At 53.8% G+C, this 24110-nt stretch overlaps 1 protein-coding gene across 2 annotated transcripts in view; it reads left to right on the forward strand.

The window, feature by feature from the left end:
* Cacna2d2 (calcium voltage-gated channel auxiliary subunit alpha2delta 2) overlaps nucleotides 1–24110 on the forward strand; it is a 125298-nt gene that overhangs the window by 99583 nt on the left and 1605 nt on the right. The window contains exons 4-23 of one of the 2 annotated variants that reach the window (XM_036193230.1): nucleotides 483–542; nucleotides 9052–9096; nucleotides 12210–12351; nucleotides 15215–15346; nucleotides 15496–15553; nucleotides 16419–16469; nucleotides 16600–16699; nucleotides 16835–16993; nucleotides 17240–17347; nucleotides 17448–17526; nucleotides 18088–18137; nucleotides 18305–18394; nucleotides 18597–18668; nucleotides 18873–18947; nucleotides 20051–20125; nucleotides 20206–20277; nucleotides 20352–20423; nucleotides 20530–20591; nucleotides 21326–21402; nucleotides 22536–22556. In XM_036193230.1, the coding sequence (XP_036049123.1) occupies nucleotides 483–542; nucleotides 9052–9096; nucleotides 12210–12351; nucleotides 15215–15346; nucleotides 15496–15553; nucleotides 16419–16469; nucleotides 16600–16699; nucleotides 16835–16993; nucleotides 17240–17347; nucleotides 17448–17526; nucleotides 18088–18137; nucleotides 18305–18394; nucleotides 18597–18668; nucleotides 18873–18947; nucleotides 20051–20125; nucleotides 20206–20277; nucleotides 20352–20423; nucleotides 20530–20591; nucleotides 21326–21402; nucleotides 22536–22556 (1600 nt within the window). The remainder of the gene's footprint in view (nucleotides 1–482; nucleotides 543–9051; nucleotides 9097–12209; nucleotides 12352–15214; nucleotides 15347–15495; nucleotides 15554–16418; nucleotides 16470–16599; nucleotides 16700–16834; nucleotides 16994–17239; nucleotides 17348–17447; nucleotides 17527–18087; nucleotides 18138–18304; nucleotides 18395–18596; nucleotides 18669–18872; nucleotides 18948–20050; nucleotides 20126–20205; nucleotides 20278–20351; nucleotides 20424–20529; nucleotides 20592–21325; nucleotides 21403–22535; nucleotides 22557–24110) is intronic. The other variant, XM_036193231.1, reaches the window with a different exon arrangement.

Consider the following 24110-nt stretch of genomic DNA (forward strand, 5'->3'; position numbering starts at 1 on the left):
CCTGTGGGGTGGGCCTCAGGAAGCCTGGGAGAGGACAGTGAGTCTGAGTGAGTGGAAATGGGCTGTAGGCGTGTCCTGCTGAGCCTGGCTGAGGCAAAGTTGCATGGTGAGACACTCAATAACTTGTGGGGTTTCACACTCCTTGGGGAGGAGGACACTAGCTTATAGAGGGTTGACAGGGCACAGAAGCTTTGCCAGGAGGAAGCCCTGCAGGGCCCAGAGCACAGTCCTTGGAAGAGTCGCATAGACTGCCTGTGCAGGCAGGCCTCCTGTGTCCTGTGGGATCCAGCTGTGTTCCGTAAGGTGTCCTTTCCTACGAGCTGGCCACTATCTGGGCTAAGGGATTTCTGAGGATCGATTGGCAGAGAGAGGCCCTGAGTCAGTGTGGTCCTTGGGAGTACTGGGTGTGGAGAGAGCTTTAGGGTGGACATGGAGCAGACAGCCTGCCTCAGCCTCTGACTTCCCTGTACTCTGTTCCTCAGAGACTGGCTGACGCTGCAGAGAATTTCCAGAAAGCCCACCGCTGGCAGGACAACATCAAGGTAAGAGCCACAGCAAATGTCGGACCAGTGGATAAAGGTGCTTGCCTCTAGCCTGGCAACTTCAATCCCCAGGACCCACTTAGTGGAAGGAGAGAAGCTACATGTGGCCTTCTGACCTCCATACAGGAACCGTGGCATGTGTGCATGCAGACACACACACTAAACAAAAAATAAATGTAATTAAAAAAAAAAACCCACATACCACCCTCCAGCACCCAGGATATGAACTTGAGCTAGGGTGGCATGCAGAGGGGGAGTGTGTGCTGCACAGACCCTCTGGAAGGGCATTGTTGGAGTACAAAATCCTTTGTCCAGCCCTCAGTGTTGGGGAATACAATGTGGATTTGTTAAAATGGCCCTTCCCAAAGAAGATACTGTGAGTCTAAGAGAGTCCCAGGGCCATAGGTGCTTCTCGACCCCAGGACTCATCTGAGATTTTAGTGTCATGACCCAGAAGAGGCCCTGAGAAAGAGCATTGTCTGTGTCCTCCTGATTGTGAACAGCAGTCTGTCCTTCTAGGAGATCCTCGGGCTGGGTCCCAGGGACTGGCCTGCCAAAGTCACAGAAGCCTTTCTTTCCTTTCACCATGAAAACACAGAAGGTTCAAACACCTTGGAGCCAAGTACAGGGCACAGGGTGTAAAGGACCCAGAGGCTCGGAGAAGACAGAGCAGCTGTACCAGCCGATTCCTGGCTGGCGCTGTACACTCCTGAGCCCTCTGGTCAGGCTAGTATGTGACTAGGGCAAGGCCATTCCCAGTCCCAGGGAAGCCCTGGGACCAGGAGCCATGGCACCCTCAGTAACCAGACATTTAACAGGGCTCCGTGGGTCTGGGCCACGGTTCCTAGTAGTCTCCTTGCTAAACATAGGGAGAGGCAGAGAGAGGCACCAAGAGCTGCCCCCAGGATCTAGGGACTAATAAATATATAGGATGAGAGTGGGTCATACATTGCTTCCTTCTAGCTCTGAACCAAGCTGATCTAGACCCATGTGCCCCAAAAGCCGTGGGGTTTTTACCACTACTTGTCAAGGTCACCTGTTGGTAGTAGAAATTTATAGCTGCTTCCAGTTCCCGAGAATTCGGGTCTGTGGCCCAGACCCCAAACCTGCTCCTCATGCTCTGTCTCCTCAGGCTGCCCTCCCTTGCCCTCATGGTAGCTTCTTTCACTACTTGGTGGATGTTGGGTACAAGGAGGTCACATGGTACCTGGAGTTGGGGACAACGGCTGATTTCTTTCTTTCTTCCTCTATCTGATTCTATCTCTTTCACGGGAGCCAGGATCTTGAGCATGTTGGACACTCTGTCAATGAACTATACCTAGCCAAGATGATATTTTCAATGAACAAATAAGCAGGGTGGTGGCGCACGCCTTTAATCCCAGCACTTGGGAGGCAGAGGCAGGTGGATCTCTGTGAGTTCGAGGCCAGCCTGGGCTACAGAGTGAGATCCAGGAAAGGCACAAAGCTACATAGAGAAACCCTGTCTCGAAAAACCAAAACCAAAAACAAAAAAAATCAATGAACAAATAAGTTAGTGACTCTCACCCCCTAAGTTAACTAGGCCCCCTAGAACCTAGGAGAAACCCTTCTCTTACCCACTCTATCACAGCCCTATCCCTTCTCAGCCAGGCATGATTGTGCTTGCCCACAGCACTCAAGAAATGGAAGCAGGAGGATAAGGAGCCAGCTTCAGCTACATAGCAAGTTCAAGGCTAGACCCTTGTCTCAAAAATGGGAATGGGGCTGGAGAGACGGCTCAGAGGTTAAGAGCACTGACTGCTCTTCCAGAGGTCCTGAGTTCAATTCCCAGCAACCACACGGCGGCTCACAACCGCCAGTATGCCAGTTTCAGGCGACCCAACACCCATGGCAAAACACCAATGCACACTAAAATCAATAAATAAAAATAAAAGTAAGAGTAAATAAAAACTTACTTTAAAAAATGGGGATGGGTGGGTAGAGAGATGCCTCCATGGGTAAAGACACGTGCCGTGCAAACCTGGAGAGCTCAGTTTGATACCAAGAACCCACGTTAAAGTGGGAGAACTGACTCCACAGTTGGTCTCTGCACCTGCACCATAGCACGTGAATGCTACACACACACACACACACACACACACACAAGTACACACCACATGCGTGTTCTTCCCCACCCCAATAGAGCACTGGCTACTCTTCCAGAGGACCCAGGTTCAATTCTCAGAACCAACACGGCAGCTAACTACTGTCTGTAACTCCCCTTGCAGGAGATCCAGTGCCCTCTTCTGGCCTCTCCGGGCATCAGGCATGCATATGGTACACAGACATACTTGCAACCCAAACACTCATACATATGAAATTTAAAAGTAAGGAGAGACAGACAGACAGACAGACAGACAGACAGACAGACAGACAGTGGCTCTTAATTGACAGATCCTGCTGCCACATCCAGATAACCCCTGCTTCACAGTTCCACCTGCCCCGCCCAGCCCTGAGCCTGCGCTCAGGCCAGTTGTCTGTCTGCTCCTGCATCCTTCGATGGCCTTGTTTCGCAGCTCCTCCTTTCTACCACACTGTGTAGTACCTCTGGGGGCCCCTTCCTGTCCCTGGGCCTTTGTTTCTGCTGCTCTCCGCCTGGAATCCCCTTCATTCCTCCTAGAATGCTCCTCTTAAGCTATTATCTCTCCTCAGCACATTATTCCCTCTGTCCTCTGAGTATCCAGGAGGCCTCCACTTCGCCTCTTCCTCTGACTATAGGGTTTTCTCCCATGAGCAGGCATGTTGAGCAGGGCAGGAGTGGAGATATAAAGGCACAAGAAGCCCACCCTCTCTTGGTTTTCTTTCCCTCCCAGTCCAAGCCCCAGAGAGGGAGACACAGAGGCCACCACAGTTCCAAACCTGTTCCTCCTCCAGGTTCCTCAAAACAAACGATCAACCTATGTCTCCCTCAGTGCCATCCTGCCAGGCCCCTGGTCCATGGATCTCAGCAATCCCACTTAATTCTGGGCCAGGGTGGGCACTAAGGATGCCTGGGAGAATGTGGGATGCCCAAAAGCCCCGAGAAATGCTGCTCAAAAACCCACTTCTAGCCAAATGGTGGTGGTACAAGCCCATAATCCCAGCACTCCAGAGGCAGAGGCAGGCAGATCTCTGAGTTCAAGGCCAGCCTGGTCTACAGATCAAGGCTCAGATCCAGGACAGCCAGGGCTGCACAGAGAAACCACATCTTGAAAACAAACAAACAAAAAACCACTCCTATATCACTGGACCACAGTTTCTGTGAGACACAAGCCATGGCTTTGTTTCACCAGTTGGCTAGCTGATGTTGGTGCTGCCTATCAGCTCAGCATGGCCTCCGAGGGGTGAAGATGTTCACCGGGCTGCATGGATGCTAAGCCAGTGATATATGGAGCATCTTTGTCTGTACCTGCCTTGCCTGCAACTGCCCTGGGCTGAAGCAGAAGTGGGCTCTGGCTAACTACTCTGCTGCTTGACCTGAGCTGCTGCAAATGTGGTTATGGCCACAGACAGCACTGGCCACAGAGCAAACAGGACCTAGCCTTGTGTGCCCAGTGCCCCCTTCCCTGTGTCACCCAGCCCACCAGTGTACCTGCCTGAGATCTTCAGGTGCACAGGCTGTAGTCACCTGTCTCCAAGCTGCAAGGTCACTGCTGTCCCCATGAAGATCTGTCGCTGCTGCAATGGCCTGGCTGAGAGGCATTAGTTCTAATGGTGGCCCATTAGCCCACCTGCCAGCCAGCACTGCTAGGGAGAGCTGGCAGGGACCGTCCATGACAGGGCTTACAGCGACTGTGGCTGGGGAAAGGGTGGAGTTTGTCCCTTGCAAACATGAAACCCACCCTGAAACCTTGAGAAGGTGACTGACAGGCAGTCATATTCCTCCTCTATGCTCAGGACAGACAAAGACCCATGTCACAATCCCAGCCTCAAGCTCAGGTCCCTTCCCAGGCTGGTCTCCCAGGAGCATTCTCTCCCCTAATTCACAGGGCAAAGCCCAGGATCCCTTTCCAGCCCCAACCTTAGGGTTGTTTGCCCACTGCTCACAGCACCTCCTTTTGTACCTCTATATCACAGACAGTACCCAGGCAAGTGTCCCATCTGTCTGCCTCAGTTGTGACTCCTTCAGATCAGGGACAAACAGACAGACCTGTGCCAGCGCCATCTCCCACCGATTCTTGTGCCCAGCCCAATGCTCTGGGGGCAAAGTGACCAGGAATGCTCTTCTTACTTCTGAGTGGGAACATGGTGGCATCCAGAAGTTGTGTGCACAGAAAGGTTACTGGGCTTATGGAGCTAGACTGGAATTCACTGCACAATTAGTAGGGTATATGTCGATGTAACCATCTTGTTAAATAAGAAACACAGAGCCAACTGCAGAGTTAAAAGCCAAGAGGTCAGAGCAATAGTTAAGAGCTATAAACCTTACCAGCATTCACCCCAATACCTGGCTCCGGGTTTGATTTTATTAATAAGACTCTTTAAGATTCATGCTACAGGTATGGGTCTTACAGTGTGGACAGCACAGAGCAGGGAACAGACAATTGTGGCTTCTTGTGTATACACACACACACACACACACACACACACACACACACATACATACATACCCCATGACACCAGGCAGGGACTTAAGGGATTCTCGAGTCCACAGGACCAGAGCTGAGATACAATCAAGGGGCCAATGAATGGAGGGAAAAACAAAAAACATCTAATTCCAGGCCATGACCCTACACATTTGATCCTGGCAGGGTCAAGGAACCAGTAACCATCACCCAGACTTGGGAATACTAGAGAGACCATGGCCCTGACTTGCAGCCAGTACCTCCCATGGCTCCACACAGACAGGCAGCAGGTGGTCTGATACCCATAACACTTAACGGTAGATGAAGATGGGCCACCTGCTAGACTGTGCCTGGTGCCAACATCACACTGTGCCAACATTGTTTGCCACCTAAGCCACCACCAGGGTGGATCTAGGCCAGGGCAGGGGTCGGGAGAGGCGAGAGAGGACAAGCCTTTGGTCTCGACATACAATAGGTGATAAAACATACCCTGGGAGTCTGGTGGAGGCAACGGCCCTGCCTGACTGATGGGGGAGGTCACTCTACCTAGGGAATCTTTATAAAGAGAGACCTGTGAAGTCAGGACTAAGGCCTGAAGAGCCAGCTGGACCAGACAGGTGGCCCCCCTGGCCTGAGGGTCCCACCCCGCCATAGTGCTCTGCCAAGCCAGCAACAGACAGCTCTCAGACAAAAAGCCCTTTTTGGTCAAGCTGAGCTGGCAGTAGGTCATGGAAGGAAGGCCGCCTGACCTCACTGGTAAAGCTGGGTGACTGCCTGGGCTCTGCACAGGGGGCTGGTGAGCAGGTGACAGTCATGTCTGGGCAGCCTTGGCAGGTTCCTTACAAAACACCAAATCTGCCTGACAACCTTCTATCCCGCTTATCCCGAACTGTCTTCCTCACCCTGCTCCACAGCTGAGAGAGCCCTTTGTGTCCTCTCAGGCTTGGCTCCTACTTAAGGAGCAAACATGCCATGCATGCACATACACACTGAGTCCCGCCCCTCACCGATGGATATAGGTTCCTGGTGTGGGGTCATGTGTGTGAGTCGGGGAAGCGATTTCCACACCCTTTGCCAAGCTTGAGCAAAGCAAGCCCTGAAAGGAGGGAAGAGAGGCAAGTCTTCCGGAAACCCTCAAGACGGATAATACCTACCTCACATCACCCAAGGGTCCTTTCTACACTCAGCCCCTCATGTGGGCTGTGGGTTGACCTCCTGGAGAGGCCTCTGATATTCTGTCCTCTTCAAGATTCTGGATTTTATGGTGGGAGGTAGACACCTGGATGCAAAGCTCACTGAGACTGCATGGTCTTACATTACATCCTTGCCTTATTAACAACACGGGGATGGATCCTGAAAATCATCATGGGCCTCCTGAGGCAAATCTGACCAGCTGGTACCTTTGGTTTTGTGTTTTGTGGTGTTTTGTCTTGTTTTGAGACAAGGTCTCATTATGTAGCTCTGGCTGTCCTGGAACTCACTATGTAGACCAGGCTAGCTTCAAACTCACAGGGATCCTTGGGCCTCTGCCTCCCAAGTGCTGAGATTAAAGGCATGTGCCAGCACACCCAGCTTACTTAGCCTGTATTTACTTACTGATGAGAGCTTACCAATATCCTGGTCAAAGTCTGACCCACAGACCCTTCTCCAAGGCCCCTGCACTCACTTACTGTCTGCCTCCATGTTTAACCGAGGACATGAGTCACTAAAGCCAACATTCTGGTACCGCTCTGGTAAAAGCAGCTGCAAGCCTTCCCAAGGACCTGCTCCCGCACACTGCGATGGCTCTCCTGCCACACTCTGCTCCGTATTGTATCACAAATAGCAATCACAGCTGTGTTTACCATGTCTTTTCGCACGTGACCTTGCCAAGGCTACCAGCCAAGGCAAGGGGCAGCAAGACTATAGATACCTGGGCCCCACCCGTAGGCTACAAGAGCGTGACAATCCTGAATGCCATTTTTCCTTTACCTCTGATGCTACCAACATTATATCTTCCACTGAGACCGTGAAACAGAAGGACAAAAAACAGAGACATGGAAACTACTGAAGAGATGGCCCACGTGAGGGCCAGGGCATCCCAAGGATGACTAGGGCACAGACAGACCCCCTTCCACAGCCTGACAGTGGCCGGCCCCCACCCATGCCCTTTCCTGTCCTTGCAGGAGGTTTGCCTAAAAAGTTGGCACATGAAGCCCCAGGTTGTAATCTGCAGTCCTCCCACTGCGCCCGCCTGTTTTCATTACGGAGGGAAAGAGCATCAGAACCGTGTTTATAACCCCCTTTTAGATAACAAATCACATTTTCTTTTCGCCTGCGAGTGTGTTGAATTGATATTTTTTTCCTCTCAGTTTAATGGGTTTGTGTGTTCAGGAATGATCTTCATCAACCGAAACTCCTTATTGTGTTTGATGTAATGTCAGCTTTCATTACGTGCTTCTGTGTGAGCCAGGCACAGGGAAAGGCCGAGCCCCCTGGAGCCTGGGCCCTGCCCCAGCCCCCACCCAGGCCTGTCTTCCAGCATGGGTAGGTGGGTAGTTAGTTTGGATGACGCTGGAGATGAGTCGGGAGGCCAGGTTGAAGCCTGGGTATAAAGTCTTCTCTGTCCCTGTCCTGTTGTGCCTGTATGTGCCATACATAGTAGACACCTCTTGAGTTACCTTTGGCCTAATGTTCATGTTCAAGCATTGTGCCCGACATTCAGTCACTGATCGAGAATGCTTGACTTATGTCACTGTGTCCAACCAATAGCCTGTATGTAACCCCAGAACCCCTGAAGAAGACAGCCTGAGACTATTGCCTTAAACATGTTCAAATACAGACCATCTGCAACTATTAGCCACAGACCCAGCATCTGGCCAAACTCTTCCCTGGAGATTCAGAGAGAGAGTGGCCCAACCCTAAGGTCACACAGTATGCCCTAACCAGGCCCTGGTTGGGCAGGGTGGCCTATGTAACTTCTACCCCTCATGGAGTGAGAGCTGGCTCTATGCATGCTGCTTTGCAGGCAGGTCCTTGGAAACAGATCAGGCCACAAAGAAACAGCCCCAGATGTGTAAGGAACCCCTGGTACAATACTAAAGGATTTTGTTGCATAAAGCCACCAAGGAGCACCTGGAGGGAGTGACTTGGACAGTGGCCCTGGCCCTAGAGCCCATGGGGCAAAGTGGGCTGGCCCCTTCTGTACGAGTGGCACTTGCTGACACCAGGCTCACCTTCTGGCGGCCTCTGTCAGCTGCACTCGGTTCTGATTAAAGATCATTAAACATGAAATTAGCCCGTTTGTGTTACGGGTCCCCGGGGCGGCGGGTGATTATGACGTGCAGATGGCCAAGAACCCAGGCGGCAGACAGGCAGGCACGGGCCAGGATGGGCAGGCAGGCACATGTGAGTGAGGGCCACAGGCAGGCATACGGGCCCAGCTTTGTTTATTCCTGCTCCTGTTGTGTAAACCCCTTTGCATTTCACAACAAATCACAGATAATTAATAAGTACATGCTCGTAATGAGCAGGCTTTTTAATAGAAGAAATTGGAAGATGCAGTGGGAAGTCATTATTTTGCTGGTGCCCAGGCTCTGCCCTGATTCTCTCTCTTCCTCACTCCCTGGTCCTGCCTCAGCCAGCCTTTCAGAAGCCAAGCTGGCTCTGACCCTGCTCCCACCCAGCCTGCAGGCCAAGGCCCTGGTAACCTGTGTCAGGGGGACCTGGGGTACAGCATCCTTCTGGAGAGTGTGAAGAACCTGAGAATAAGCCTTGGGGTTGGGGGGGGCAGGGCACCAGCAGCACTGACTCATCCCGCTTTTCCTGGGGTGGCTTTGGGTGGAGGAGGGGACTGTATCAGTCCTAGAGGAATCCAAAGAGCCATTCTAGGCCTTGGACCTAAGGGCCCAGGCAGCATCTTGGGAGGCCCTGAGCTATGAACACTGAGGCTTCTCTCTCATCACCAGGAGGAAGACATCATGTACTATGACGCCAAGGCTGATGCTGAACTGGTAAGTATCCCAGCTTTGCTGTAGAGGACAGGAAGCTGCCAGAGCCATGCTCCCTCTTCTGGGTCACAGTGGTCTCAGCTGTAAAATGGGCATTAAGACTCAGCACTCAATGTTCTGAACTCAACCATTCTGTGTTGTGGTGGGTCAGTCTCTCACCTTCCACAACTCCCTAGAGGTCCTGGACCCTCCAGGGCTGTGGCTTCATCACGACTGTGGGCTAAGCTTCCCAGCACGGCACGACATGGAACAGGCTGGGCAGGGTGGTGGAACAGGCTGGGCAGGGTGGTAAGATGTTGGACATCAGGACAGTTCAGTCCTGACATGAGAGGCTCTCTGAGCACCATGGGAGTATAGGGGAGGGGGAGCAGTCCGGAGGGCCTTCCTGGAGGAAGGGGTATGGGAGTGAGACAGTGACATCTAAGCCCCTCCCCAGGACAGTGGAGGCTCCCTTCCCTGTGATTCAGGGAACCTAGGATCAGGCTGTGTAGAAGACCCATGGCCTGGCCTCACCCTCAGTGTTTAACCCTGCATCTCTTGGTGACCTAGGACGCAGATGCAGCGGAGCGCCCGCTTTTGTTTTCAGATGAGGCTCAACTATGATAACCTCCCAGGAGTGGTGGCGCTGGGCCTGCGCCACTCTGTCTCCATATCCCAGGAGCTTAGGTCTGTTTGGGCTGGCTTATAAGGTAGTGAGGTCCCCGTCGTGAAAGGGCTCAGCAAGGATGACCATGGGGTGAGAAAAGGCTACAGAGAAAAACAAGAGTGGGTTCAAGCACTTGGGAGTAGATAGTGTTCAGAGAACTTATCAATGTTTGACTCCAAAGCATAGAGGCTGAACGCAACTGTAAACCCGGGTGGCACAGTAATATAGTGTCTAGCACTGACCTGTGCTTGCTGATTCTGGAGGCCTGAGCAGAGGTAGCCCATGGCACCAGGAGGTGGGAGGGCTAGAAAGGATACCTGTGCAGGAGGCCACAGTGCCAGGTTGGCCTAGGAAACCTTAGGGAGGGCAGGGGCCGAGAGGGAGGGGGTGGGCTCAAGCAGGTGCGCTTCCCCTTGGCTGAGCTCCGCGGCTCCCGGAGAAGTTGCTAAAATTAAAGCTGGAATCTGAAATTCAAATGAAGAGCGAACCTTTAATTAGACCCTGAATCTAATTCCTTACCCCCCTCGGCAGCGGGCTGTAATTTTAGCAATCAGTACATTAAATATAAAGCAGGAGACGGCAGTTGCCCACTGCACTGAGCTTGGGGACTCGGGTAGCACTGAGAGGCTCCCTGGACAGCTTTGTACCCAGATCCGGACCAGGACACTGTTCCCTGCTCCCAGCAGCCCCCAGCTCTATCCAGGACCCCCAACCCTGGCTCCAAATGCCTGACTTTGCTCCCCAATCCTTGCAGGGGGATTGGAACTAGCCAGTAAGGAAGCGCTGCTCTAGGCGGGCCTGGGCCAGGGTCAGTGAGGCCAGAAGCCCCCAGGCCCGGCCTAAATAACAGCATAGACTCACCAAGTCCCAAGCTTGTTGTGTTGTTTTGTTTTTTAATCTTTGCCAGAGGTACAGTTAGAGATCTTTCTAGACCATTTACTTTTAAATTACCAGCCAGAAGGTGGGGGTAAGGGAAGAGAAGGAAGGAAAAGTTCGCCAGCTGAAAGCTTATCAGAATGGAATCCAAATGTCACATTAGTTGGGAAAGTTGGAAGATTAAATTTTCCAGCGCCCTTCATCTGCCGCTGACATTTGGGGGGCTTTCTTCTCCCACGCCTCTCCCTCGAAGTGGAGCGTACGTGGCTTATGCCTCCCAGACCGCTGGCTCCCTACTCCATCCTGTGTGCTCAGCTGCTGCCGCCTCTGGCTTCCCGGAGCCACATTTCAGGGGCTTCCCAACGTGAGCGGGAGGTGGGTGTGAGGGGCATGAAGGACAATAGCCCGAATTTTGTTGGAAAGAAGGAAAAGGGATAGCCCCAGGGCACTTGAGAGCTGTGCCTAGGATATGGCCTGGTGAAAGGAAACAGCCTGGACAGTAACCTGGAGGTTGGAACACAGAAAGAAGGGTATGTCTGGGCCCCGAGGAGCAGCGGAGGAGCAGCTCTGGAGACCCATTGCGAAGATGAACGGAGCCTGAGCCGAGCACAGTCAAAGGGTCTTGGGTGGGAAGAGGGTGTGGGATGTATGGAGCATTCCACGCGTCTCCTTTGCCTTCCTGTCTGGCTTTTGCCTCTTTCCCCCTGTCCTCTCTCCACCACCTTCCTTCCATGCTTGCACACGTGCACGGGAGCCTGCTCCCCCATGGGCTGCAGCACCCACTCTGTAGCCGCAGCCCCACCCCTGCCAGCCTGTGGTAGTAGGCGGTGGGGGGTGTTGCACAGCGCATGCCCAGCCTGCTTGGCCGAGAGATACCATAATTGGCACCTGTCAGGCGGCTGCAGCTCATTTTAGAAAATCAACGGGGGCCTTTACAGTCCTGCTGCTAGCAGGCATGGTGGACCCTCCCTTTGGAGGTCACCTGGTCTCTGTGCTAGCCTCCACTCAGCTCTAGAGCTACCCTGCTACAGGGGGTGGTGCCCCAGATGGGGCTAGGGCTGGCTTGTGTGCTCTCTCTCTCTCTCTCTCTCTCTCTCTCTCTCTCTCTCTCTCTCTCGCTCACTCTCGCTCTCTCTGGTACCAAGGAGCCTGCGTGCAAGGAATGGTAGGACTTGGTGGGGAGTATGGGGGTGCAGAGCTGCTAAGGCCTCACTATAATTGCACAAGGCGTGTCCTTGGAAGTACAAGTCGGCAGCCCACTTCTAACTGGTTCCTACCGTTTTGCCTCCTCCACTGACAGTGGCTTTTCAATGATGTGGAGAAGGGGTCATTTTGGCTTTGGTTTTAGTTGGGGTTTGGCAAATGAATGGTGGATGCGCTAGGCAAGGGCAGGTAACTCCACAAGCCTCTGGGTGAGGGGTCCTTATGCTCTGCCCCTGTTTCCCCATGTCTCTCCATCTGTCTCTTGTCTCTGCAACAAGCTCTGTCCTTAAGATGACTCTTTCTCCTGGACTCTGCCCTTCCCGTCCTCACCTGCAAACCTAACAACCTGCTCCCCATTTTCCAGCCCTGACATGGGGGGTGCTTTCTGCAGGATGACCCTGAGGGTGAAGACGTGGAGAGGGGATCCAAGACCAGCACGTTAAGGCTGGACTTCATGGAGGACCCAAACTTCAAGAACAAAGTCAACTATTCATACACGGCTGTGCAGATCCCCACAGACATCTACAAAGGCTGTGAGTGTAAGGGGGTGGGGACAGCCCTTCCCCCTACATGGGGGCAAGCCCACTTCCTAAGCATTCCCAGCTCCCTGAGATGGAAGGCTAGTGCCACCTGTCTCTGGCCAGCCCCCTGTACTCAAGGTCATACATGTTCATTTCTCTGACTGACCCACATGTAGGCCTTCAGCACTCTTAGCTTGAAACACAGCCTCTTAGCTTTGCTGGTTTGGTCTCAAGCCTGTGTGTACACCAGTCCCACACATCCATGCGCATATATCTTGCTTCTCACTGCCGGGCTAAATTCCCTCTCTCAAAGCAGCTTCCTTGCTATCCTTGCCCTTCTCTGACTCTGTTAGGAGGGGCTGGGAGACCCTAGCATAAAATAGACACAGAGATTAAAAACAGCAAGCCACAGCCATAAACAAAAGACCCAGACCTGATTAACCCACTCTGCTCTGTGATACAGTTTCTAGCCTGGAGCAGCCAGGGGGTGTGGTGAAGCGGGACCAGGAAAATGTAGTTGAGATTCCAAGCCCCAGGGACAGGGCAGCTTTGCACAGTGGGGTGACAAGGTCACATTAGCGTCAGTTGCTATATGAGTCTCATCTGGTGTTTGGCTCTTGGCGTCTTCTCTCTACACGGCTCCAAATCCTCAGGAATTCCCTGAAGCAGTGGATTGAAGGCCCAGGTTCTGACTCAACTATTTCAGCACCTGCCTGTAGGTCAGGCTCAGAATCCACCAGGCTGGGAGGCTGGGACGCTGGGGAGCTGAGGGCAGAGGTGGCAGAGCTGCTGTAGAGGTTCAGAAAGCAGGGACTCCTAGGGTGTCCCAGAAAGCTCCCCCGCCGCCCACAACGTCAGCCAAGTCTTCTGGGTGACCTCAGGTGGGGTGGGAGGAATGCTTCCTCACCAGCAGGCTGCCTAGAGACCACCTGCTTGAGCCGGTCGAGGGGCACTATCACAAGCAGGCACGCTAATTAAAATAGGAGCCACACCACCCTCCCCAGTCACCCCTCGCTACCCACACAAATTACATTTTATATGTTTTTTATTTACTGTGTCACTTTTAATTAAATCTGTAATCGCCTGCCTGAGGGGGCATGGTCCCCATTTCCCAACTCAGTGTGATCTAGGAGTGTGTGCACATGGGTGTGGTATAGGGGTGTGTGCATGTGGGGGTATTTGCATCGGTGTGTCCTGCCGATATGTCTATGTGGTCACAGATGTCTGTAGGGACAGCCCACCTGGAGGAGGGGTCACCCCTCCGCTGGCAGCCTGAGGGTCTTCCAAGTTTCTCAGACAGAAAGACTGAGGCCCAGTGATAGACAGGCATCCCTGGCAGACTCACAAGACAAAGGTATTATGTGAAACATTTGAGGGCCTCACTTCATTTTTTTTTCCTTAAAAAGAAAAACAGAAAGTGTTCAACTCGCTAGGCTCCTAAATCAGAAACAGGACCATAACACAGTGTTCAATAGGCAGAGCCAATGATAGAAATAGGTTTTGTGTTCATAGTGTGGTCAGTTAAGGGGAACCACAGAGTCCAAGAGGGAATAAAAGCCAAGGAGAAGGCGCTAGATGGCAGAGGCGCACGGCAGAGCCCACGCACATAAAGAGAGGCCAGAGGGGTGGGTGAGGTGAGGGGTGGGTGAGGTGAGGGGTAGGAGACTGTCAAGCACAGCTCATCTGTTCTGAGGGAATCAAACCTTGAGAGAGCCTTCTCTGGCTGTCACTTGAGATCTCTGTTGGGGATCATGGAGGGTATAGTGGCAGGCAGGGCTCTCCCTGGGAAGACAGAAAGAAACTAGGAATAAATACTGAAGTCAGAGGCCTGCCTGAAGCAGGTCACTCATTCCTGGGTTGTTTTTTTTGTTTTTATTTTTGTTTTCTGTTCAAGGACTGGTACGTGGCATACATAAAAACATGTGCCCCCCACACACACACTTCAGGTAGACTTAAGGACACCCCGAGTTATGGGACAGGAATGTCACCCAGGTTATTCAACAGGGTAGAGAGCAGTCTTAACTCTGTGAGGATGTGGAGGGGTGGGTTGGCAGGAGGGAGGGTCACTCATGTGCACCTGCAGGGGTTAGGGAATGGAAGGTATGGGTAACTAACTGGTGGTCACCTATAAGAGCGCCTGTGTGCCCTTACCCATGGTACAATTGTGTTGCTTGGGTAGGTTGGTTTGGGAGTAAGGGGAGAGGGTTCCTACATTTGGCTGGAAACAGGGATTAGAGGCAGGCATGTCTGCCGAGGGTGCAGGCTGTATGTCCACATGCATGTGTGTGCAAGTGCACGTGCCCGTGTTGGAATAGGATCCTGGCCCCACCCCTGCCCCTCCACAGCCCCCACCTCTGCCCCTGCCTGCTCCTGGCCCCAGTTGATTAATCATGGAGCTGAGTGGCTTCCAGCTTATCAGGTACCTTAATAGCTGAATAATTCCAGCCCCATCAGCAGGCCCTTAATTGCTTTCTTGTGACTGCAGCCTGGAGTGCATGCTGAGTGGGTGAGCTCCCTGGGGACCAGCCTCAGGCTCCAGGCAGCATGCTGGATGGGGGCCCAGCTCACAGCTCCCTGCCACCCAAGCGGCCTTTCTCCACGGGCCACAAGCCACATCAGCCCTGCTTGCTCACTGAGGCCTGGTTGAGGGGTAGGCTGAGAGGTTCCTTTGATGACTTGGAGGAGGAAGGGCAAGAAAATCTTCCTTGGGGAGCTGTATGGCCCTAAGTGAGATCCTGAAAAATGAAAGTCTGAGCAGGCAGAAAGTGAAGGAGGCCATTGAGATGGGAGGCTTGGGCATGGGTGTCATGGAGGTGGGTTTAGCAGGGGGCAGCCTAGAGCTCCCCACCCCAGCCTTCTGCCCTGCCCCCCCCAGCTACTGTCATCCTCAATGAGCTTAACTGGACAGAGGCCCTGGAGAATGTCTTCATCGAGAACCGTAGGCAAGACCCTACACTGTTGTGGCAGGTCTTCGGCAGTGCCACGGGAGTCACCCGCTATTATCCAGGTAGGCACCAGCCTGTCTCCTTGGCCCATCCGGCATCCATCTTACTCCGTCCATCCGGAGGTGCACGAAGTAAATCAAGTCATCCTCGTAATACCCATCTGCTCCAGTCAGGCCCATCCATTGGGCTCCTTCACCCTCTCTTTCCACAGCCACACCATGGCGAGCCCCCAAGAAGATTGACCTGTACGACGTCCGAAGACGACCCTGGTGAGTGAGCAAAGAGGGGCTGAAGAGAGATACCCCCCTCAGCTCCCCGTCTCTTGCCTGCTCCCCTCCCTCTCAATATATCCAGACCTCCAAGCAGGGCGCAGCCAGCTCTATCCAATTTTCATTTCACACATCGCTGCCACTGGAAAATGGATCCCATCACCCAGGCAGGCCGCCCAGCTGCCTCTGCCCCCACTCATACCATCCACTGCCCGGTCCTCCCCACCCACTCAGGACTGAGAGATCAGACCAGTGAAGATGCTCCCAAAGGTAGATACAGCCTCTGCCAGGTTAGCCAGCCCTACCCTACTCCTTTGATCCCTAGATACCCCTGTCCTCTGCTCTACACTCCTCCCCCAACAACACGACCATCCCTTATTCCCCCATTCATACACAACCAGACTCTGTGGAGCCTCTACCGGGGCAGAGGACACAAGCCACTGAAGCATTCTGCCCCTCTGTGGATTACCTGCCCCCCCCACCTCTTGTTTACTTAATAAGGGACCAAATCAGAGTATGGTCTCCCCAGTGCCCAGACCCATTCCATGTAGCACTTGGTCAATAGAAATACATGAATCAGCCGGGTGGTGGTGGCGGTGGCGCATGCCTTTAATCCCAGCACTCAGGAGGCAGAGGCAGGCGGATCTCTGTGAGTTCGAGGCCAACCTGGGCTACCAAGTGAGATCCAGGAAAGGCACAAAGCTACACAGGGAAACCCTGTCTCGAAAAACAAAAAAGAAAAAAGAAAAAGAGAGAGAGAGAGAGAAAGAAAGAAAAAAGAAATACATGAATCAATAAGTAGGTAGGAGGAGGAAGAACCACAGGTCCTGGGGTGCTGTTCCTAACAGAGTCTTCTCATCCACAGGTATATACAGGGGGCCTCATCACCCAAGGACATGGTCATCATTGTGGATGTGTGAGTGAGCATTGTAGGCTGGTGGATCTGGGATGGGCCAGGCTTAGATTCTGCTGTCTGGGAACAGTATGAGGGAAGGGCAGGAGACACGTGAGAGCCCACACGTACACAGCCCCTGCCTGGTTTCCAGGAGTGGCAGCGTGAGTGGCCTGACTCTGAAGCTGATGAAGACATCCGTCTGTGAGATGCTGGACACACTCTCTGATGATGACTATGTGAACGTGGCCTCAGTGAGTGCCAAAGTGGCAGGCAGGCTGGGAACTACTCACCCCCATCCAACTTGCTCCCATGACAACCATCAGCCTTGCGCAACAGCTGTCCACTGTGGCCAGCCTGAAGCCACTCACCACCCACTATCCCCACAGTTCAACGAGAAGGCGCAGCCTGTGTCTTGCTTCACACACCTGGTGCAGGCCAATGTGCGTAACAAGAAGGTGTTCAAGGAAGCCGTGCAGGGCATGGTGGCCAAGGGCACCACAGGCTACAAGGCCGGCTTTGAGTATGCCTTTGACCAGCTACAGAATGTGAGCCCCTCGGGGGGTGAGGGGGGGGGCAAATGGGTAGCCGGGGGTGGGCAAGGGACCAGGATTAGTGACATGGGAAGATAAAGATGGATGGCCTTAACACTGAACAGGCAGCTTAGACAGATAGCCCGCCTACTGTGAGGGAGGAGGGCCAGAGGGCCAAGCTTACCTGCCAGAGGAGGGAGGCCCTACCCTGGACCTGTGAGAGACCGAGGACTGCCTGACTCTGTGTTCACCCTTGACTAGTCCAACATCACTCGGGCTAACTGCAATAAGATGATCATGATGTTCACGGATGGGGGCGAAGATCGTGTGCAGGATGTCTTTGAGAAGTATAATTGGCCCAACCGGACGGTGAGGCTCAACCCTGGTGGGTGGCTGGGCCTGAACTGGGCCCAGGACAGGAGAGGGCTGTCCTCAAGTGGCCACAGCAATAACCTCTTTGCTCCGACAGGTGCGTGTGTTCACATTCTCTGTAGGCCAGCATAACTATGACGTCACACCCCTGCAGTGGATGGCCTGCACTAACAAAGGTGCCTCATTGGATTTTATTACCAGGGCATCTGCCTATGTGTTCTGCTGCCAGCTGTCCATCCATATGTCCAGCTGTGTGTTCACTCACTGTCTGTCTGTCCTTCCATACAGATGGCTGTCCATTGCTTTGTCTGTTTGGTGGGCTATCTTACTTGTCTTCTAACAAAGCATGTTTCTGCCCATCTGGCTATATATCTATCCACTGTCCGTCTGTCCACCTTTCTTGCTCCTACATCTGTTTACTGACCAGTCCATCTCTCTGTGCATTGGGGTAAACTCTGAATGTTACCGATGTCTTAGGATGAGACTCCTTCCTCCACCCCACCTCTGCTGCTTCCTTAGACCTCTACAATCTCTCCTCTCCGCAGCACTGGTCACAGTACCGGGGTGGTAGCAGAGAGCACGAAGGAGTTCGGGGGGGGGGGGGGGGTAACAATATACAGAGGGCTGCAGACATACCCTAGGGGCAGTACCCCCACACACACACACACACACACACACACACGCGCGCGCTGTGGGTCTTGCTCTACCAGACAAGCCCACCTCTCCTCCCTTTACAGGTTACTATTTTGAGATCCCTTCCATTGGAGCCATCCGTATCAACACACAGGTGAGGTTGTGGGGGAGGCCGCCCCTCCCAGTCTTTAGCTTCCCTCTGGTTGCGGCTGAGAGCCTTCCACTGCTGTGGGTCGAAAGCGACCCCTGGTGGCTGCTGTGCCACATGACAGCAGATGGAAGTGCGTGGGGAAGGACATTTGTACCTTTCCTCTTACCCAGGAGTACCTAGATGTGCTGGGCAGGCCCATGGTCCTGGCGGGCAAGGAAGCCAAGCAGGTGCAGTGGACAAACGTGTATGAAGATGCGCTGGTAAGGCCTGTGGGTAAAGAGGGGACTGGAGGCCTTCCCTTGGGGACACGCCCACAGGGGCAGGACCCTGGAGGGCCCCCTTATTACTGCTGACCAAGTAAAGGAAAATGATAGGTGGCCTATGCCTGACCCCCTTCTCTGAACACTCGGAGTGGGGACAGAAATGGCCACAGGAGACCCCATCCCCCTCCTCTCCCTTCAGGGGCTGGGTTTGGTGGTAACAGGGACTCTCCCTGTTTTCAACCTGACACAGGATGGCCCTGGGGAAAAGAAGGTGAGGTGCCCAGTGGGTTATCTAGGGGAGGGATTGGCATGCCTTTATCAGGTCTGAGGATGGAGGAGGGATAGGACACCCTACAAACTGGCCAGACCAACTATCTGTGTCAGCACGTTGAGGCTTCAGTATGAGGCCTGGGCCAGGGGGTCCCACCGTTGACTTGGCTCATTATAGTGTGCCGTCCCATTCCTTTGTGCCCAGAACCAGCTAATCCTGGGTGTGATGGGCATCGATGTGGCCCTGAATGACATCAAAAGGCTGACTCCCAACTACACTGTAAGTGTCCACCTGCCCCACTCCCCTGCTCTGCTTCCCACGGTGATACAAGCCAGGCTCAGCAGAGGAGATACAGGGGCGAAGGGCCTTCGCAGGGGCCTCTGAATTCAGAGAATCAAGAAAGACTTCCCAAGGGGGTTGATCCAACGCTGGGGCCAGCAAGCTTCATGTGAAGAACTAGGCTGGGACTGTTTCAAGCAGGTCTTGCTGACCTAAACATCCATTTCCCGGGTTACATTGTATTGTGAAAGTACCGGCAGACGAATCACAAACACACGGGCATAGCTATGGCCCATGGAGTTTCACTTCATTTTTGTTGGTTGGCTTTTTGAGACAGGGTCTCTCTATACGGTCCTGACTACCCTGGAGCTCACTCTGTAGACCAGGCTGGCCTCAACCTCACAGAGATCTGCCTACCTCTGCCTTCCAAGTGCTAGGATTAAAGGCATGCACCACCATGCCTAGTGGCCCATTAAGTTTTATTTGTAGACACTGGGATTTGAATTTCATATTATTTTCATATCATAAAAGAGAACAATTATTTTGATTTTTAAAAAATTTAGTGTGTATGGATATTTTGCCTGCATATATGTCTATGCACCATGTGTATGCATGGTACCTGTAGAGTCCAGAAGAGAACATTGGCTCCCCTGGAACTAGAGTTATAGATGGTTGTGAGCTGTCATGTGGGTGCTGGGAATCGAACCCAGATCCCTAGAAGAACAATTGGTGGTCTTAACTGCTGAGCCATCTCTCCAGTCCCTTCTTTTGTTTTTTTGTTTTTTGTTTTTTTTCTTTAATTTAAAAACATAAAACCCAGCTAGGTGGTGGTGGTGCACACTTTTAATCCCAGCACTTGAGAAGCAGAGGCTGTCTGGTACCTCTGTGGGGAATGAAGTGTGCCTTCCTACAGGGCTAGTCCATCTTGATGGGGGCTGGTGTATGAGGGGTGCCCAGCCCGGCTTCAGAGGCAGACTTAGGGCCATATGGCAGGAGGGGGACCTTTGGCCAAAGGCAAGCAGCATGGGAAACAGAATAGAGAGCAGCTCACAATCTAAGAGATCCCTGCACAGCCCTCTGAGCCCCTGATCTGTACCTTACAGCTTGGCGCTAATGGCTACGTGTTCGCTATTGACCTGAATGGCTACGTGTTGCTCCATCCTAATCTCAAGCCCCAGGTAAGCCAGGTGAGTGACCTTGGGTGGCAGGTAAACCCTCCAAGAGGAAGACTCCTGATTTCCTATTTGGCTTCCTGCAGACTACTAACTTCCGGGAGCCTGTGACCCTGGACTTCCTGGATGCAGAGCTGGAAGATGAGAACAAGGAGGAGGTGAGGTGAAGGCAGGGAGGAGGGAGGAGGTGGCTGACACAGGAGCAGGGGGTTCACATCTTTGGCCCTTGCAGATCCGTCGCAGCATGATTGATGGTAACAAAGGCCACAAGCAGATCAGAACGCTGGTCAAGTCCCTGGATGAGGTATGAAGGCACAGGACGGGGAACAAGGGCATCAGGATGGGCACCCATCCCCTCCCACCCACCCAAGCCTGCTCACCCAAGAACCTGACGCAGCCTCCTCTCCCAGAGGTACATAGATGAGGTGATTCGGAACTACACCTGGGTGCCTATAAGGAGCACTAACTATAGGTAAGTGAGCCAGAGCTGGGCAGAGAGAGAAGGGCGAGTGACCCCAAAGTCTGAACCCAGCTGCTTCTCCCTCTTGCGCCCCTGTCCTTACTATTTATTTACCCTGAGATGTTTGGTCCCCCAGGACCTCCCCGGCCCCCCTGGAGCAAGCGGCAGGTCCTGGAAGAACAGGACTGAGGACAGGGGACAGTGTGCCTGATATCCCCCAACCCTAGGGTCTCCTGGGTACCACACCCTAGGGATCATCTCAACACTCATGACTGCTCACAATCAGCATCGCAGCCTGAGCCAGTCTCCACCCTGCAGGCCAAGCTCTATAGGCGTAGGCTGTCTTCATATGCCCCACCCAGCTGCTCCGTGGTCCGTTCTGAAATGCCAGGAGCGCTGGCACACGCCAGAACCAGCCCATACTGCCTCCGGGCTCTCACGGGGTTCATGTCTGTCTCTCAAAAAGCTTCCTGTTGGTCGGGAAATTGTGGGGCAGGTGGGTGCTAAGGTGGGCAGTGGGGTGGGGACTCATGTGGGGGCTAGTAGTTTTGAGGCCTCCACGATGATTTGGGAAGGAGAGGGCTCAGGCCTCCAAGGTGCTAACTCCTAGGATATGCAGTTGTGCGGGGGGAGTTGTGGCAGCCGCAGCTTGGACCTCCCTGGCTCCGAGGCCCTAGAGAGGAAGTGCTAGTGTGGCCCATCTCTCCTCATCAGTGACCTGTGCTCTCCCCTCCCCTCCTCCCCAGCCTGGGGCTGGTGCTCCCACCCTACAGCACCTTCTACCTCCAAGCCAACCTCAGCGACCAGATCCTGCAGGTCAAGTGTAAGTGGCCTGGCCCCTGCCTGCGCCCTGCACCCCTGCCTCTGCCCCTGCACCCTTGGCCGGCCCCAGGCAGCATAGCCAGCCGCGCTTGCCGGCAAGGCAGCCCCTCCTGCCAAGTCTGCCCAGCCTCAGGCGTGCCCACAGGCTGGGGAACCAGCCTTCAGAAGTCTGTGGAAATCTGCATGCTTGCCTTTTCTCAGATTTGGTTCTAGACCGTTCTCTCATGGTTTCCGTTGAGGATTGTTTTTTTGGTTTTTCCTATCCTGTGTCTTCCCTTCTTAGCCTGCCTGCCCTGAACACTCCTGGGGCGACATCCCTGGAAGGCACCCTGCCCTCCCTTCTCTTCTGCTCTCCTGCCCCTGTGCCTCCTGTGGTGCTATGTCCCAAGGCCCCTTGTCCTCTCTTCCCCTCCTCCTTCAGTCACATTCTCCCACCGTCTCTTCCTCTCATTCCCCACCTCTCGTCCTCCTAATCTCTCGCCTCTCCTCCTGCTCAGTCCCTCCATCTCTCCCTCCCACTTTTCCTCCATCCCTTCCTCTTCCTGACCCAGAACCGCTGCCGCCCTCTCTCCCTAAGTCTGTCTTCTTCCCTCTCTCTTCCTTCTCTTCCTCTTTCCTCCCTCACTCCCGGTTTACACCCTTCTCCCGCCCCTCCCCTCCCTCTTTCACCCCTGCACACCATCTCTCTCTCTCTCTCTCTCTCTCTCTCTCTCTCTCTCTCTCTCTCCTTCCTTCTCCCTCCTCGGCCCCCCCACCCCTCTGCCTGTGGCCCCCATGCATGCCTGCTCACCATGGGCCTCTCTGGAGAGGCCTGGATCTCAGGCCTGGCCCTGCCTGCCCAATGCCAGAGGTCACTGGGAGGGAGGCTGGGGCTCCGGCCCCACCGGGCGCCCCCCACCTGCCTGGCCGACTGGGGCCCATCTCCATTGAGTTTCTCGCTCGCTCTCTCTCTTTCTCTCTCATGTCGTTTTTTTGCAAGAAGTTTCCTTTCGGTATGATGATGAGACACAATATTTTCATTCAAACAGCCATTGAATAAAATATTGTTTGTGCCCTCCCCCTCCCCTCCCCTTTTCGTTTGTTTTTGTGTTTGTGTTTGTTTTCCTCGCTTTCTCTCTTGGTGGACTGTCCCAGTGCCAATCAGCAAACTGAAGGGCAAGTATATTCAGAACCAGTGCACCCTCCTCCCCTCACCCCACCCGCCCTCACGCCCTTGCTTGCCCCCCTTCCTGCCCAGGACCAGCCACACCCCTGCCCTCTGGGGCTCCCTCCCAGCATCCCTTGGCTCCTCAGTTCTTGCCTTTCCTCTGATCCTGACACCCCTCTTAGAGCCAGTAGCCCACTTCTGGGGCTGTCTGCAGAGAGTTCTCCAGCGTGTCCTGTGGGCCCAGATCTTCCTCCTCTTCCCCAGTTTTTGTGGGACCTCGTGGGAAGCCCTCTGCCTCCCCGGTTTCTCTGCCCCTCCAAGACAACTCAACAGTGCGGACAGAGCTGGATGCTTCTCCACCACCACCCACCCAGCAGGGCAGGAGGCTTGAGATGGAGCTGTTAAGTCCGCCCTCGGGAGCTCCTGTAAGGCTGTGGGAGAAGGAAGTCCCAGCAGGCGCCCCCTAATGGCACTTAGGCCTCTGGGTTCTGCTTGGACCCAGAGCTCACTGCCCTCCTAGAGGAGAGGTGGCAAGGCTCAGAAGCCTTAGTGGGGGTCACCCAGGCAACCAGGCCACAGGAGGACAAGGCTAACCAACCACCCTGGGTAACATCTGTGTCCTGCTGCTCCCACTGCCTTGCTAAGGACCCTTGGGCTATCCCTGCTCTTGGGTGCCTGCTGTTCCTAGGAAGGGTCCATTGGTGTGGGAAAGCGATTCCCCTGGGGAAATAAAGGCAGATTCAGGAGCTGTAGGCTTTGCCAGGCATGGGGTGGGATCCTCTGGATCCCAAGAGCCAACCAAACAGTCCAGTGGAAACCAGGCTAGTGACAAAAAAAGTTCCCAAGTCAGTTCCCAGAACAGTAGATGGTGAACCACCAGGCCTTGTCAAAGGGCAATGGGAGTTAGAGGGGGTGGCACATGAAGATGTCTGCCATTGGTACCCAGAGAGCTGCCTTCCCAGGGAACCACATGGGGCTGTCCCCCAACCTGAAGCAGAGGACTCCCCAAGAAACCTAGAGGACTTGTCTAGCCTAGTCCAACAAAGGGAATAAGCTGTCCTTGCTGGCCTGGGTCAGGTGGGTTGCATACCCCAGTCCCACTGGGTCAGGGTGGGTTGCATACCCCAGTCCCACTGGGTCACGTGGGTTGCATACCCCAGTCCCACTGGGTCAGGTGGGTTACATACCCCAGTCCCACTGGCTTGAGTTGTCTTATTTTCCATCTCTCACACCCACATACTGACCCAGAACTTCAAGGCCCTGGTACCATGACATAGCATAGTCTCCCTCCTGGTCCCTCCTTTTTCTTCCTCCTCCTCCCCCTCCCCCCTCCCAACCCATACTCCTCCCCTTTGGCTTGTGTCCAAACCCTGCCTCACAGTCCTATCAGAAAGGAACAGTCCAACCAGTGACTGCCCAGCCCCTCAAAGCACCCCAAGTTTCCTATATCTAGAACTTTGAAGTGCATCGTGGGAGTATTTGGGAACAGTGGAAATCCCTCTTGTGGGATAACTAAAGCCCTGGGGTAGAAGAGAGTCTGGGATGCAGGTGAGGATAGGGTA

The sequence above is a fragment of the Onychomys torridus genome, chromosome 7, assembly GCF_903995425.1.
Source record: "Onychomys torridus chromosome 7, mOncTor1.1, whole genome shotgun sequence".
Classification (NCBI taxonomy): domain Eukaryota; kingdom Metazoa; phylum Chordata; class Mammalia; order Rodentia; family Cricetidae; genus Onychomys; species Onychomys torridus.